We start from the raw sequence: 15,898 nt of genomic DNA, 5'->3' as shown, positions 1-15,898 counted from the left end.
CGAAAATCAGTTGCAGCTTCAGCTTGCAATTGACACTGTTTGCCCTCTACTCGGCTGCTCTGCTCTGCTCTGTTGCAGTTCGGTTCGAGATTGGTCAAATTTGATGAGCACAAACAAACAAACAAACACTTCGTCTGTTTGGTCAAACAGCACTCGCTCAATTCTTTCTGTTCAAACAATGAACGTATTGTTCCACTCATGGGTCGATCTTTCGTTCTGTTTGCGCATCGTAAGCTTCAAAATTGTTAAGAAATGGTGTATTCTGTTAAGTGAAGACCAGTTAGTATACATCAAATAAAGTAAAAATACTTATATATGGAAATATTAAAAGAGATATGTAATTGCAATTGTCTATATATATGTCTTATTTTTTTAAAATCAGATCTATGCACTTACGACTTAACCTTTCTTCTTGGATTTTAAGATGGATATGGATAAGTCGAATCACTAGACTGAATGGAAAAGAAATGAGGATTTGTGGTTTTTAAGTCATTAACCCATTAACATTGTTCTGTAATTGCTCTACAGTCTGAGGCTTTGCCACGGCTAACAGCACTGACAACTGAACTCTAATAATAAGACCAGACGCAGGTGGAGGGCGTTGGACAGTGGGCCGTGTGGAATAAAATCCAGAAAATAAACACGCAAGTGCGTTGCGAGCCAACCGAGCAGGAAGGACCGATAAGACGGGCGGGAAGAAACCTTAGGGCCGAAGAGATCGACTTAGTGGCTCGTATGCGAGGTATGTCTCACAAATGATAAACACAGACAGACAAACACAGGCACATTCACACACCCTCCTCTGCTGCAGTGCGGAGCCTTCACTTTTAGCTGGAGCTCCAGGTTTTGGTCAAAAGAAACAGGAAACAACAATGTTGTACGAGAAATTTGATTTCTTGTATTCGCGTTCGTTTGCGTTTGCGTTTGAATTCGCATTCACCTGTTGTTATTTTCAGTGTGTTTATTTTTGCGACGACAGCGACTTCAGAAACGGGTACAACGAACAGAAGACCAACAACAACAACGCGACACCACAACTAGTTTTCCATGTTTCGCATCGCGCGCATTCGCATTCCGACGAAGTCTTCGGCTTGGCTTTCGCCTTCATCTCCTCTCCCGAAACCGATGTTAGCTTTGCGCAGGGGACTACTCGCAGGCACTGTCGTTTCTTTGACCAGAGGGTCGGCGTCGCGATTCATATTCGGCTTTATCTATCTACTCCGAAACATGTTTTCGAAGCATTTTCTCAATAGACGAGTACACGCAAGTAGTCACACTCATAGAAAACACACACAGACAGAGTCGCATTCGCACATTTGATCTTTATGCGAAATGCGTAACAATTGTATCTTTAGGCCCTGCTCATCGATCCTGAAGCTCCCCACCTTCGCCTTATTAATAGCTTGATACGGATTGACGTTTTCAAAACTAAAGTATCAGTACCCTAAATATATATGTATATAGATATATAATTCTAATTCATAAGTTGGTGACTCGAGTTGCAAAGTGATATGAGAGATGCAGTTGACTAGCTGAAGCTCGAGAGCGATTCTAATCAGTTGTTGACCCTGATCAACTTCATAACATCGACTCGCTTCCTTTTTGCCTGTTACATACATTTAAACCTATTGTATCCAGAGGTCGAATATTCAATGTTCTGTGCAAAATATTATAAATTCAGGTCTTATATTATATTGATCTATTTTTATAATAATATACACAACGAAGAAGAGTCCTGCAAGAAATTAATTTTCATAATAGAATAGCAGTTTACCGTAGAAATTCCTGATTGATCACAGATGGAATCAGTTAAAAAACAAACGCAGATTCATTTGCAAAGAAAACGCTATTCTTATTTTGTTTTATTTTCTTTCCGTAGTAGCCGTTGTCCAGTTTAACCAGCTCCTCAGAACTGGATAAAAACCTGTCGCTATTTCCCTAGCCCCCTCCAACCCCTTCCCACTTATCACCACCCCTCCCCCAATGGCTGACGCAGTTCTGTTTAGCTTAATGAGCATGCGTGCAATGCACTGACTGTATGAAAATATATATATGTGTATGCGTGTGTGTGCGAGTGCAAGCGTCTGTGTGTTTGTCGCTGTAGTTTGGAACAGATATTGGTGCAGCACCATAGACTATGCACAATGTGGTCATCTAATGTTGATACCCTGAACCCATGGAAAATGGGAAATCAGGGTATAATGGTTTTATGAAAATTAGGTAACAGGTAACAGGGAATCATCGCAGACCCCATTCTTGATCAGGGCGACGAACTAAGTCGATATAGTACTGTCGATGTTAGGAGCTATAGACTTAAAAAGTTTACATTCATAATCGTATATACTATGGTAGTACGAGTTTGTCATATTTTCGATAACTCATCCGATTTCTTTTTTATAGGGAATAATCGGTACATAGATTTCGTTTTTTTCAGCCTAATTTGAATATTCAGATTTCCTGAAGAAGAAGTGCAGATTGTGTAGAATATCGGCTGGTAGGGTTCAGAGTATCTCCTAGTCGAGCAGTCGCGACTAGAGTACTCATACTTGTTATTAAAGAACATGTAGTCAAACTTGATCTATAGATTTCTTTGCGCAGTTTTTCATCGGTTAACAATTTACTCAGATTTTGGTAAAATTGCGAAAAGCGTTAACATAAATTTGAAGTATTGGCTTGTATTAGAGCTGGACCTGGTTCAAAGATGGATTATTGATCCACAACGCGCTTAAAGCTATGAAAGTATCTACCCAGGTAAAAACACAATCAGATGCAACAACCAGTAGTGTTGCTTCTAGTGTTCAGATTCGTGAAACACTGAAGGGGTCAGCACTTCCGAAAGCGTTATTTCTCGGATGGGAAGGAGACTCGGTTCTCGGTGCATCTAAGTACTATTTGTTTTCAGTAGCGATTTGTAAAGTTAAATATTTTTGGAATGGACGTACTTATCGTTTTCCTATGTGGCCGAAATATAATGATGGTTATTATAAAAGCGGAATGTATACCGAATCGATATATATATATATATAAATAAATAGTAATTACAGTTATTACTAGTGATGTAAATTTGAATGAATACATCGATGTCGATGTCCATTAATGTTTTGAAAATCAAGCATCGATGTTGGATTAATACATTTATTTATTTTTTACTTATTTACTGGTGCACTCATGGCGTTATTATCTAAACAAAATAAAAATAAAAAACTTAAAAGTATTCAACATTATTTAACAAAAATAAAAATGAGCTTTTATAGCAGTATTTTGCTTAAGGTCTAAATTTCAAATTTGTAACATAGGAGAGATATCTTAAGCTTTCATAGCAGTCATAATGTATAAACATTTCACTAAAATTAAACAGAATTACATATTATTTAAGAGAGAACAGAAGGTAACATCAACGGAAAAAATGTGATTGCAATTTTGAATAAATTAGGATAGGCACTTTTCAAATCTTCTCTAAAAGAAAAACGGATGCTTTCAAATGGGGTTAACTGCATTCGCAAGTAATGATGTTTTGCAAAACATCGATGCATCATTCAACATCGGTATCAGCAAAAACGTCGGAAAACATCGGTAAAAATTAGTATATTGGTTTTTTACATCACTAGTTATTACAATTGCAGTTATATAATTGCAAGTATCACTCAACCTTTTTATTTGTTTTCTATGTTTGTATACTGTTTTTTGAATATGTCGCTCCTTTGTGTTCTTGTTGTCATCGTCGACCACTTATCGGACATTTGCAAAGCCGCCTCCATATTCTGCTACACAAATATATATATTTGTATACGTATATACATATGAATATGTATATAAGTGTGTAGATATCTATTTCCATTTTGTTACAGTCGCTGTCGCAGTCTGTCATTGTTTTCCGCATATATGCCTCTTTGGTAATATGCCGCCTTTGGCGCTCTTTACTCCTTACAACGGCGTACACTAGAACACTTAATGCATGGAGCTTACGTCTGTCTACATCTCCCAAGTAGAGATGAGCAGAAAATGCTTGAAGACAGCGCTACTGTATTTGATAGTATGTGTGCACTCGGTTCATTGTTTCGCCTTGATTGTCTCTTTGATGTGGCCCGTGGCCCTTATTACAAGCAAATACAAGGTCCGAGAACACAATTTATGGCGTTCCTCGATGACACTCTTCTTCGAACAATCGACCACGAGCAGTCCACCGAATAACAAATAGTAACAAATGCAAGCCTACTTGACAGATGTATAGAGCTAATATCATTAGGAACCCTAAGACTTTATATCAACTGAATGCATGAAGCCGTCATGCGTTGGTCAATTCCAATACACCCTGTACGACAGCAACTGTAGACACACTGATTCAGAGTCTTGTATAGATATAGAAACTCAAAGTACGTGAAATGCAAGCTTTATCCATACTCTTTGTATGACACCCTGAATATATATATACGAATACATACCTAAATGGTATAGTCATATGTTAACGCTCGGGCCATTCTCTTTAGATCAGATGCCCAAGAACCAACCTTCCACTGAAAGGACTGTAGAGAAGAGCAATCGCAGAGTATTTCGTAGTCGGGCACACCTGCGAACACTATAGTTTGATCGCAACGAAGAGATCGTTCATCGTATGTACGCATGAATAAGCTACCATTTTAGTGCGTCTGCAAATCTGTTTCGAACGCATAAAATCGAGTAATGCATATACACATTCGAGAGTGCTATAAAGGATTCCAACCGGTCAAACTAACTGCATCACCAACAACAACAGCAGCAACACAAATCAATATACGAACCGACTCAACTAAAACAGAGTTAACCGCATACCGCCCCGGTTACAGTTATGTAGTTATCTTACGAGTCACTGTCTTCGCCTTCGTCTTTGTCTTCGTGTTACCGTCGAACGGGCGGGCGAGTTTACAATTTCAGCAAAAAGATTAAAAGACAACAAAATATAAATAAAAAAAAAACAAGCAGACACCGTCTTCCCATCGAGCGCACGATCTACGTTAGGAGCTGAACTTCGGCTAAAGCTTTTCCCATGCAAAGAGATGGCTGCGTGGCAAATGCACCTGTCGCACTCAATGCTTGTGCGCGAGGCCAGTGGCTAGAGCTGCTGAGTGCAAAACTGGTCCGTGGCTCAAATTTTTCGAATCGCACTACCCAAAAGTTTCTAAACAGAAATCTATATGAATTATGTTTAACCACCTCTCAACCACCGTATGTTAAAGCATCGCAGAACAGGTGGAAAACATCTTGAATATTGCGATTAGATTTTTGTTTTCAAAGAAGATTTATTTCCTTCGCAATTCATCTTGCGAAGAAATTTATTACCATCTCTCTCTAGCTCTCTATCTTTTGCCCTCTCTCTCTCTCTTGCCCCCTCTTAGATAAAAGCTTTAACGATAAGTTCCACTCACCTTTCCTTTTACCTCTATGTATAAATCTGTATTGTAATTCCATATATGAACATTGTTGGTTCAAAGATCTGTCTACTATTCCATTGTTTTACTTTGACTAGGTCCACTTATTTGATGTCGATTCTTGATATTTTTATATGGCACTATTTGTAGAACTGTTCATTGAAACACACTTGATCACATTTCACATTTTGGTGGCTCAGAGAATGCTGTAGAGAAAATAATTATGTTACATTGTCGATCAATGACAAAAGATCTCTAATAGATCTCTGTCATCTCTTCCTCATACTCTGTCGTCATAATTAACAACATCAAATTTCTGTCGATTTGCCGATTCTCCAGCCGTAGACACAGAAATACAGTTTAGTTTTTTGTGATAAGTGATTGACCTTTCGTAGTCAGTTCGAATTTAGTTTTGTGGACCGAGTGCGTCTCTTTCTCTCAAACACACACACTCTATCTCTATCTTTATCTCTTTCTCTCTCTATGCCTCTCTCAATCACTCACTCCCACGGTTTTCTCCTCCGCTCGTGCTAATTTTGATCACCGCCACTTGTACATGCACATTACACACACAAGTTTGCATATGCGTAAAACGGCTGAGAATTCTTCTTGCTCGGTTTATTTTCATTACTATATTATTTTACTGTAATTGCGAGCTTAAAGTTAGATTTCGATTTCGATTTGGACTTCAATTTTAATTTGGGTATCGATATCGATATCACCGTACACGCGTGAAATGTGAAACGGACAAGCGGCAAAACGGTTTACCGACAACTGCAGTAACAGCAACAGCAGCAGCAGCGTCAACGATAACGACAGAAACCGTAACAGCGGCTCGACAGCCTAACCTCCACTACCATCACCACCGCGTGGCAATGTTCAATTGTCACTGATTTCAATTGGATTCCACTTCCACTTCCACCTTCAGCCGTTCCAACGGCCTGCAATGCAATGCGACTGCAAGAGGGCTGCTCTTCGGCTCTCCAGCTCTTCGGCATTGTGGTTCTTCGGCTCCATATCTGATTTAAGAGATGCTGGGTCGTTCGGGTTTCAATTTTCGTTTCGGTTTTGCTTTTGCTTCGTCTTGCTATTCGTATTCGTAACTCGGGATGTTATTGTTGCTTATTGTTATTTTTTCAAAAGCATCTCTTTGGCTTTTGTCTCTTTAAGCTGAAGAGCGCATATTGCATAATCAATGCTGGCGCGCCGACAAGAGACACCGAAAGAGAGAGAGAGAGAGAGAGAGAGGGCGAACGAAACAGACACAAGGAGGCAGTCTAACCAATAAGAGCTGACACTGGCCATTGACAACCAATGGTTAAATTATCGGATTCACTTGGCCACGCCCAAGCATCGGACTGTCATATAGGGTATGTATGGAGTCTCACAACCGGTTTTTGACCCTTTGCAAAAGTGAGAATAGCGAATGCTAAAATTATACAAACGCTGGGATACGTGCAAATACCTATTGCTAAGTTCTGTAAATTAAAATATTTCAAACATATCATTGAGTAATCATATCAAATCATATTTGCAATTAAAATTTCGTTTCAAAAGTGGCCAGCCAAAAGTAAAATGAATGGGCCTTAATCTTTGGTAGCCCATGTAATTTCCGACTGCCACGACTTTTAAATTCAGTGAACCCAGTATTTGGTCTGTCAGCCGCTACCATTCAGATATATCTAGTGTTACCAAGTTTTTCGATTCAATTTCAGGACGTCTTCGTAACAGTCTCATACGCAACACTCATACATGGACTTGGCAGAATGCCGAGATATGCTTACATAGCTTGAAATGATTTAAATATCTTCAAACTCTTACACTTATTATACTTTATATATTTTTTTCGATTATAAATTTTTTTGTAATTTATTTTATTTCCCTTTCAAACAAAATTTGTTACGTAAAGCGACATCTATCGGAAGAATTATCTGTGCCACAAACCCCATGCCTTAAAACTTGAATAATGGTAGATTTCCTCAATATATTTACATAATAGCAATAGGTTTGAGTTTATGATGAAGTAGAAGACTTTCTATTTTCAAACATATCTGGTTACACAACCAGAGTGAACCCAAACTTTTCTATCGTATTCACAAACCCACAAAGGCTGTGAATAATTAATAATTTGTAAGAGCTCTAACTTCAAAAAAGATATCAAAGCACAGACAGCAACTGAACATAATGTTAATAGCATTAGCTACTACACAAACCTTAAACTTACAGACAGATACAATTATCAATATACAGTGCTTACCGTAATTATAGCCCACTTTTAATCCACATAAACGAATCGGCTGAAAATTTTCCTCAAAATCTTCAAAAATGAGTAGTTCAATATTTCAATTATGAATGGCAAAAAACTTGTTCACTCAAAATTTACAATTTAATAACGATTTCTTAAAAAGAAATTAAAACAAGTAAGAAGGCTCCAGTCGAGACTGCTCGACTAGAAGATACCCTGAACCCTCCAAGCTGATATTCTAATCATTCTGCACTTCTTCTATGCACACATACATACACATGCACTTATAAGCACGCGCTCTGTTAACTGCGCTGCGCAGCAATGTGAGCAATATTATGAGAATTTATTTGTTGAATAATATCTTTTGTAGACATACAATCTTAATGAAACTTTTAGAGCGTAATCATATGGTTAAAATGTGTGTACATTCCAAAGCACAAGTCTCTAGTACTTGAAATGCGTTTTTTTCAAATTGGGCGCGGAGGGGGCGTGGTATCCAAAATCTGTAAGTTACAAAATCTTTGTGTCCAATAACTCTATATACAACGCAAATTTGAAGTCTCCAGGTTTAAAAGTGTTCAAACTAGGCTGAAAAACCCAAGTCGATTTTTCGATTATTCTCGATAAAAATTTATCGGATTAGTTATCGAAAAAAAATAAAGCAAACTCGTACTGCCTATGGTAGTATATGGTAGGGTATAAAAAAAAACTAAGAAAAATAGCACCCATTTGCTGTATCAATGTTTTGGTCCAAAAAATGAAATCGTTGAGGAATGATGAAAAACGAAAGTTTATATTTTGTCCGGCCTCCATTTGCCTTAGTTAACTCAAAAATTGTCTTCCTCATTTAAACCACTAAATTTAATAAAAGGTCCTTTTCGAAACTTTGTCATTCACTTATAATTTGCGCTTGCAAGATTACTGAAGACATTTTCTTTGATTTGAGATCTGAAGAACATGCTGGCCAGCTAAGGACATCAACATGACGTTCCTCCAAATACTCCATTGTACGTCTGCTCACATGGATTCTGGCATTATCCTGTTGGAAAACCATTGGTTTCACACGTAATTCTCTTATGAGACTACTATCCAGACTCTGAATATACTCTTCACTGTTCATTCGGCTCGTTACAAACATCAATTCAAAGGTACCAAATGAACAAAATGTACCCCAAATCATGACGGAGCCACCTCCAAAGTCTGTCCTTGAAAAAAACATAGGATTCTTTTTCAAATCATGCCAATAAGCATCAAACCCATCAGAACCATCCAGGTTAAACTTCTTTCCATCAGAAAATATGACCTGTTAGGGTAAAAATTTATAAATATACTGTAAGCCAAAAGACGATGAATAAAACGCGCGACGATGAATAAACGGTCGCAGTATGTCTTTCGGCAAAATCAAGTCGAGCAACCTTGTGGCGACTTAGCAACATGGGTGTTTTGGTCAGTTTGGACCTCTTTTTGATGGGAGGCCAAAGCTGTACCAGCAGTTGAGCTGTTGCTGGCTTTGTTAATAATTATGCGTTTATCGCACGAAATTAGTAAAAACAAAATTTTAATTACACGTCGACTTATTTTAAAAATTCGTGAAATACCCGAAATAGACTCTCCTGACTCCAAAAGTGAGAAAATACGGCCATTTTCATAATCAGATAATTGATTTCCAAGCGGCATCTCTTAAAAACAATCTAAATTTACTTAATTACAATGTCTGTAAAGCCAAAAGTCTGTGCCGCACTTAATAAACTCAAATTTGCGACAGTGGGCTATAATTATGATACACAAAAATGTTAGTACAGAGCAAAAGTTAACGGTTTTTTCTTAGTTTTCCATAAAGTGAACAAAAATTTCAATAAAGTCTACGTAACATGCTCCAGTCTACAAAGAGCTGTAAAATTTATTTTTGAAAAACCTTAAAAATGTTGTTAAGACTGCCTCAAAGTGGGCTATAATTATGATAAGCACTGTACGATTGGTAAATTTTTCAATAAAGCTGGACTTCGATAGGGTCCCAAAGGTCCGCTACTTTAGCATTATAAAACAAGTAAGAACGTGTCAGTCGGGCGATACCGATTGCAGAATACTCATTCACATCCCAAACGCTGTCAACCAGAGTATATAGAGCAATTTTCAAGTCTAGTGCGCAACAAAAAACAGGGCATGATCTCATTAAAATTGGAAAACCATCGATAGCTATTGCTATCATAATTGCATCATTGCAGCTAGGATCTTCAAATTACATATATAATTTATACAATTTTTATTTTTATTATACCCTGAACCCATTTTCAATGGCAAATCAGGGTATAATGGTTTTCTTGAAATATATGTAACATGCAGAAGGAACGTGGCAGACCGCACAAAGTATATATATTCTTGATCAGGGCGACGACCTGAGTCGATTTGTCCGTCTGTCTGTCCGTATGTATGAACGCGTCGATCTCAGAAGATATAAGAGTTAGAGACTTAAAATTTTTTTTTTAAATGTCCGTATTTACAGCTTGGATATCGAGTTTATCATTTAAAATCGATAACTCATTCCGATCTTTTTTATCGATAAAAAACCGTATCGAAAATCAGTTATAAAATTATATCTCCTACATCTTTAGAGCTACAGTCTCCAAATTTGAAATGTATATTGATATGCATTTTATACAATTTTATGAAGATAGTCTATCCAGAAGAAAAGTTAATAAGCAATTAAGTTCCTATAGTAAGCCAACACTGCAACCAATGCGTATTTATATTTATTTATTTATACACGCGCTCATTTGTATGTGTGTATGTATGCACACATAAATGCGTACTCTTGTAGACTTTCAATTTGCGTTGATTTTGTAATTTACAGATTTTTGATACCACGCCCCCTTCGCTGCCATTTTTTAAATAACGCATTTCAAGTACTAGAGACTTGTGCTTTAAGCCATATGATTACGTTTTGAAAGTTTTATAGGGATAATCCATCTACAAGAGAAATTATTCAACTAATAAATTCTCATAATATGGCCCACACTGCAGCGCAGCGCAAGCGCTGTCGCTGCTAACTGCGCAGTCAGCAGTGCGCGTGATAAACGTGCATGTAGATGCGTGTGTATGCATGTATGCATAAAAGAAGTGCAGAATGAGTAGAATATCAGCTCTTAGAGGGCTCGGGGTATCTCCCAGTCCACTATAGGAAACAAGTAAGAAAACTCTAGTCGAGACTGCTCGACTACGAGATCCCCTGAACCCTTCGAGCAATTGATATTTCAATAATTATTCGCATATGCACACATACACGCACACACACAGGCATACGCACGCACGCATAAACACGCATTGTCTGCAGTGTTGGATTACTATGGGAATTTAATTGTTTAATAACTTTTCTTGTGGATGGACTACCTTTGTGAAAAATTCAGATTATGAATATAACATAGATATGCATGTATTTGCTAAAGCACAAGTCCCTGGAATTTGAAATACACCTTTTACAAATGTGAGGGTGAGGGGTTGAATTAGAGGAGGGGGTTAAATTTTGACAAAAACCGAAATTGTATAAAATGCATATAAATATACATATAAAATTTGGAGAGTCTAACTTTAAAGATGTATGAGATATAAATTTATTACTGGTTTTCGATGATGTTTTTAATCGATAACAAAATAACAAAATAACGGGACAAGTTATCGATATTTAAAGCAAAACTCGCTACAAAATATTTTAGTTGCTGCAGAAAACTTGACGGATCACTGATTATGCGCCCGCCAAACATCCAATCGGATACCTGAGCATACACTGAAAATGTGACGTCACAACAGAGCTGTTACCATTGAAATATCAAAATCTTTAATAGTGACTATTGAGCAAATCAAATCAAGAATTTATTTATACTTTTGATTGTTGTCTTTTTATTGAATGAGTCATTTTTGAATGACTTATGAATGGGTGAGTGTGTTTGCATGCATTTATACATATCGAACTAATATAACAAATTAATTATATAATTAAAATACTTCAATTTTACATACATATATGTGTTTTTTTCTTGAGTGACACTCATGTCACCCAGTGAAAACGCCGGGTGGGTTCAGTGACTACTTTTCTGAATGTATATTTGGCGAATTTTATGATTTATTGGGTAACAGTTCAATGGGCGGGTGTTGGGGCGTAGGCGCGGCCATATTTTTCAGTTGGGCTCTGGACGATGCCTCGAGCGTTGCTTGCCTAGCTGCTGCTGCCATATAGCTGCCATAATATCTTCTTAAGATCTGTGGATCGACGCTATTAAGCGACATGGACATGGTGGACATGGTCGATAGCTCTGGACTAGCTGTGGTTCCAGGTGGGCACTCCTCCAAGGAATTGGAATCATGCTGGCTGCTGCTTGCCCTGGAGCTGCCCAAAGGCGGTGAAACGGAAGCAGAAAAATGGAGAGGGTCCTGCTGTTCGGGTTCCGGTTCCTGGCCCTGCTCCGCAATGTCCGCATCTAACAGCGACTGTTTGGTATCGCTAAGGTACGAATTATTGTCATCAGTCGAGAGCAAGCGCTGCCCTCCTTCAGACTGTCGCCCATCTCCATCTCCCTCTACATCTCCATCACCATCCCCATCCACATCAATGTCTGCATCAACATCCGCATCAACTGCACCTGCACATGTACCTAAAGCTGGATTTGTATTTAGACTCAGATTCAGATTCGAGCTCGGACTCGAATTCGGATTTGGTTGCTCAGCAACCAACTCTCGATGGAATAGTTGCTGTTTCTTGACTTGCACTTTTGTTATAACCGTGTGTTGCGTTGAAGAATCCTCTCCCTCCACTATATCCACAATGTGAACATCAGGTGCCAATAGCGATGCAACGTCGAACTGACGTTTCCGCGTCTGCGAATACAAGTTTGCAATTGTCGTAGTCGTCGTCGAATTGATATACGCAATATGCTGATGCTGATTTAAATGCGGATGGTGATGCGGTAGAGAATGTGTATGTGGATTTGGATTTTGATTTGGATGCTGATGATGCTGATGGTGGGCTAGCTGATAGCCAGGCTCCAGCCTTTGCTCACTGGCAGCCTGACTGGAGTAGGGGCTGCGTCCAAAGAATTGGCCAATGTATTGCTGATGATAGGGGTAATTCAAAGCAGCCAACTGCATGGACGCTTGCGCTGCAGGGGGCGGAGTGGTCAGGTCCAATGGCGGAGGACTAGGCGAGTCTGTGCTGGCATCGTCAATAGATAAGCCCATGTGCCGACGCACTTTGCGTTGCGCCTTGCGACGTCGAAAGTCACCTTTGCGAAAGTCATCCATGTTAGCGGGATGGATAGCCCAGTAGTGGCCCTTGCCATTTGCACTCCGACCCGACTTGATGAAGCAATCGTTTAGCGATAGATTATGCCGTATGGAGTTGCGCCAGCCGGGACCCCGTGTCCGGAAGTACGGATAGTTATCCAATATATATTGATAAATGTCTGATAGCACTAGCTTCATCTCTGCCGAACTGAGGATGGCCATTGCAATCAATCCAATGTAGCTATGCTGCGGTTTCGGCTCCTCTGGATGGAATATGCGTTGGGACTGTGGGAAAAGTGAAATTGTCGAGAGCGTGGCTAGTCGATTACCAGCGCTTCCCGCAACACCATGACTGCTATACGGATGTAGCCACGAGGACAGCCCGGCCGTGCTTCCGGCTGTCCCGTACGGCGGACACCTCAGCCGCTCAATGTTCAAGGCATAGTTGTAAAGTTGCAGTCGATATTGCTCCAATGCCATGGACGTCGCTTGTGGAGCCGTTTGTCGTGTAGGAGCCACAAAATGCGACTTGAGACTCGAATCTTGTGGCACGGCGCAGGGCGAAGAAGAGCGCGAATGAGCCAGCTCTTCGTTTGACATCTGTTCTGGGGGAAACTATTTTATAACTTCTTTTGTTCAGTTTGGCAACATTTTCCAGGTGCGTTTTCCTATTGATAAGACAGAAAAAAAAGTTAATCAAGTAAAAAAGCTCTAGTCGACACTGCTCGACTACGAGATCACCTGAACCCTTCGAGCAACTTGTACTTCAATAATTGTTCGCTTCATTTTTGCTTATACAAGCAATGTGGGCTTAGTATGGAAACTTAATTTGTTAATAACTTTTCTTGTGGATGGACTTTCTTCATAAAACTTATATATTGTTTTGTTGCATTGAATGTGTGCATTTGCCAAGCACAAGTCCCTAATATTTGCCATACCGCCTTTACTATAACCGCCTTTATAATAATAATAATATATTGGTAAGGGGGTAGATATTGGGGTGGGGGTAAATTATAACAAAACCGATATTCTATAAAATACAAATTTGGCGACATTAGTTCTAAAGATGTATGAGATAAAATTCGATGAGAGATTTTCGATAAAGTTTTTGATCGATAACAAAATTAAGCGAGTACTTATCGATTTTTAGAGAAAAGCTCGATATCCGCGCTGTACGTACGGACTTTAAAAAAAACTTAATGGCTTCAGCTCTTAGCGTTCAGACGGACAGACGAAGAGGGATAAATCCACTAAGCTCGTCTGGGGTCTGCCACGCCTCCGTCTGCCTGTTATATTTTCAATGGGTTCAGGGTATAACGAGTAAGAGTGCTCTAGTCGAGACTGCTGATATTCTAATCATTCTGCATTTCTTTGATACAAAAACACTTGTACATATATGTACATACACATGCATCCATATGACAAATTCGTACTGCGAATGATATACACGAGTATGCATGTAAAATTTCAAGTATATAGCTCTTATAACTTGTGAGATCTAGGCGTTCACACGGACGGACGACCGACAGACTGGAAAGACTATATCGATTCAGCTCGTCGCTCTGATCAAGAATATATCTACTTTCTGGGCTCTACGTGTTACATACATTTCATTAAAACCATCATACCCTGATATTCCATTTTCAATGAGGTCAGGATATGAAAAGAAAGGTAGAGTTAGAGTCCCCAAAATTTAAATGTAGATTCATATGCACTTTATAGAATATCGATTTTTGTTATAATTCATACCCACCCTTATAACCACCCCCTCACCATAATTAGTAAAAGGCGTACTTTAATTACTATAGACTTGAGCTTTGGCAACTGCATTCATTTTAATGTTATAATCACGTATAAAAATAGTCCTTCCAAAAGAAAAGTTATGAAACAATTATGTTCTCATAGTACGCCCATAGTAGCACTACAGCCAATGAGTGTTTATGCGTGCGTGCGTATGCCTGTTTATGTGCATGTGCTGTTTCTTGTGTAAATAGAAAAGAAGCGAATAATTATTGAAATATCAGTTGCTCGAAGGGTTCAGGGATTCTTGCTTAAATGATAACCTTCAGTTGATAGCTTAAAAATAATGTTTATTCCTCTTTTTCGGCGTGCCATTCGAAAAATACCCCATAATTTTATCATTTTCGGAGCGTAAGCATCTTTTCTTAGACTACTTCTAAAAGCATATAAAAATGGGTTAAGGGTATAAAAACCAAGTAAGAACGTTGCAGTCGGGCGATACCGATTGCAGAAGACTCATTCACAGCTCACACTCATCGGCTATTCTATGCGTACTGACAGAAGAGCGCCTTTTCTCACATTCTTAGAATTTCGATTGATTTCTGGACTTTCTAGCCGTTACTGTAGTTTTGTCTGCTGAACCCATTGAAATGGGTATAATGGTTTTGTGAAAAGTATGTAACAGGCAGAAGGAATCATCGCAGACCCCATAAAGTATATATATTCTTGATCAGGACGACGAGTTGAGTCGATATAGCCCTGTCCGTCCGTCCGTCCGTCCGTCCGTATGAGCAAAAGGATCTCAGAAGATATAAGAGCTAGAGAGCTGAAATTTGGCATACATACTCGTGTATACCATAGGCAGTACAAGTAAAGTAATGGATAAAGTTAATGGATACAAAGATTTAGTAATTTACAGATTTTAGATACCACGCCCCATTCGCCCCCAATTTGTAAAACGCATTTCAAGTACTAGAGACTTGTGCTTTGGAATGTACACACATATTCACTATATGATTACGTTCTAAAAGTTTCATTAGGATCGTATGTCTACAAAAAAAATTATTCAACAAAGAAATTCTCATAATTTGCCCACACAGCAGCGCAGCCCAAGCGCAGTCGCTGCTTACTGCGCAGTTAGCAGAGCGCAGGCTTATGCGTGTGGATGCATGTGTATGTATGTGTGCATAAAAGAAGTGCAGAATGATTAGAATATCAGCTTAGAGGGTTCAGG

The 15,898-nt window shown here is 38.9% G+C and overlaps 2 protein-coding genes across 3 annotated transcripts in view; both read right to left on the bottom strand.

The window, feature by feature from the left end:
• Positions 1-6,219, bottom strand: part of LOC6585782 (transcription factor SOX-6) — a 54,513-nt gene extending 48,294 nt beyond the window's left edge. Inside the window, exon 1 of the mRNA XM_044007121.1 lies at positions 5,403-6,219. The gene's annotated coding sequence lies outside the window, so the exon portion shown is untranslated. The remainder of the gene's footprint in view (positions 1-5,402) is intronic.
• Positions 6,220-11,749: 5,530 nt separating this feature from the next.
• Positions 11,750-15,898, bottom strand: part of LOC6585780 — a 15,957-nt gene continuing 11,808 nt past the window's right edge. For both annotated transcript variants that reach the window (XM_032732936.2, XM_015160700.3), the window contains exon 2: positions 11,750-13,592. In XM_032732936.2, the coding sequence (XP_032588827.1) occupies positions 11,761-13,524 (1,764 nt within the window). In that variant the 5' untranslated portion in view covers positions 13,525-13,592 and the 3' untranslated portion in view covers positions 11,750-11,760. The remainder of the gene's footprint in view (positions 13,593-15,898) is intronic.

Source organism: Drosophila mojavensis, unplaced genomic scaffold, assembly GCF_018153725.1.
Source record: "Drosophila mojavensis isolate 15081-1352.22 unplaced genomic scaffold, ASM1815372v1 contig_151, whole genome shotgun sequence".
Lineage (NCBI taxonomy): Eukaryota > Metazoa > Arthropoda > Insecta > Diptera > Drosophilidae > Drosophila > Drosophila mojavensis.
The sequence above is the reverse complement of the archived record's forward strand: the minus strand, read 5'-3'. Positions and strand labels throughout refer to the sequence as shown.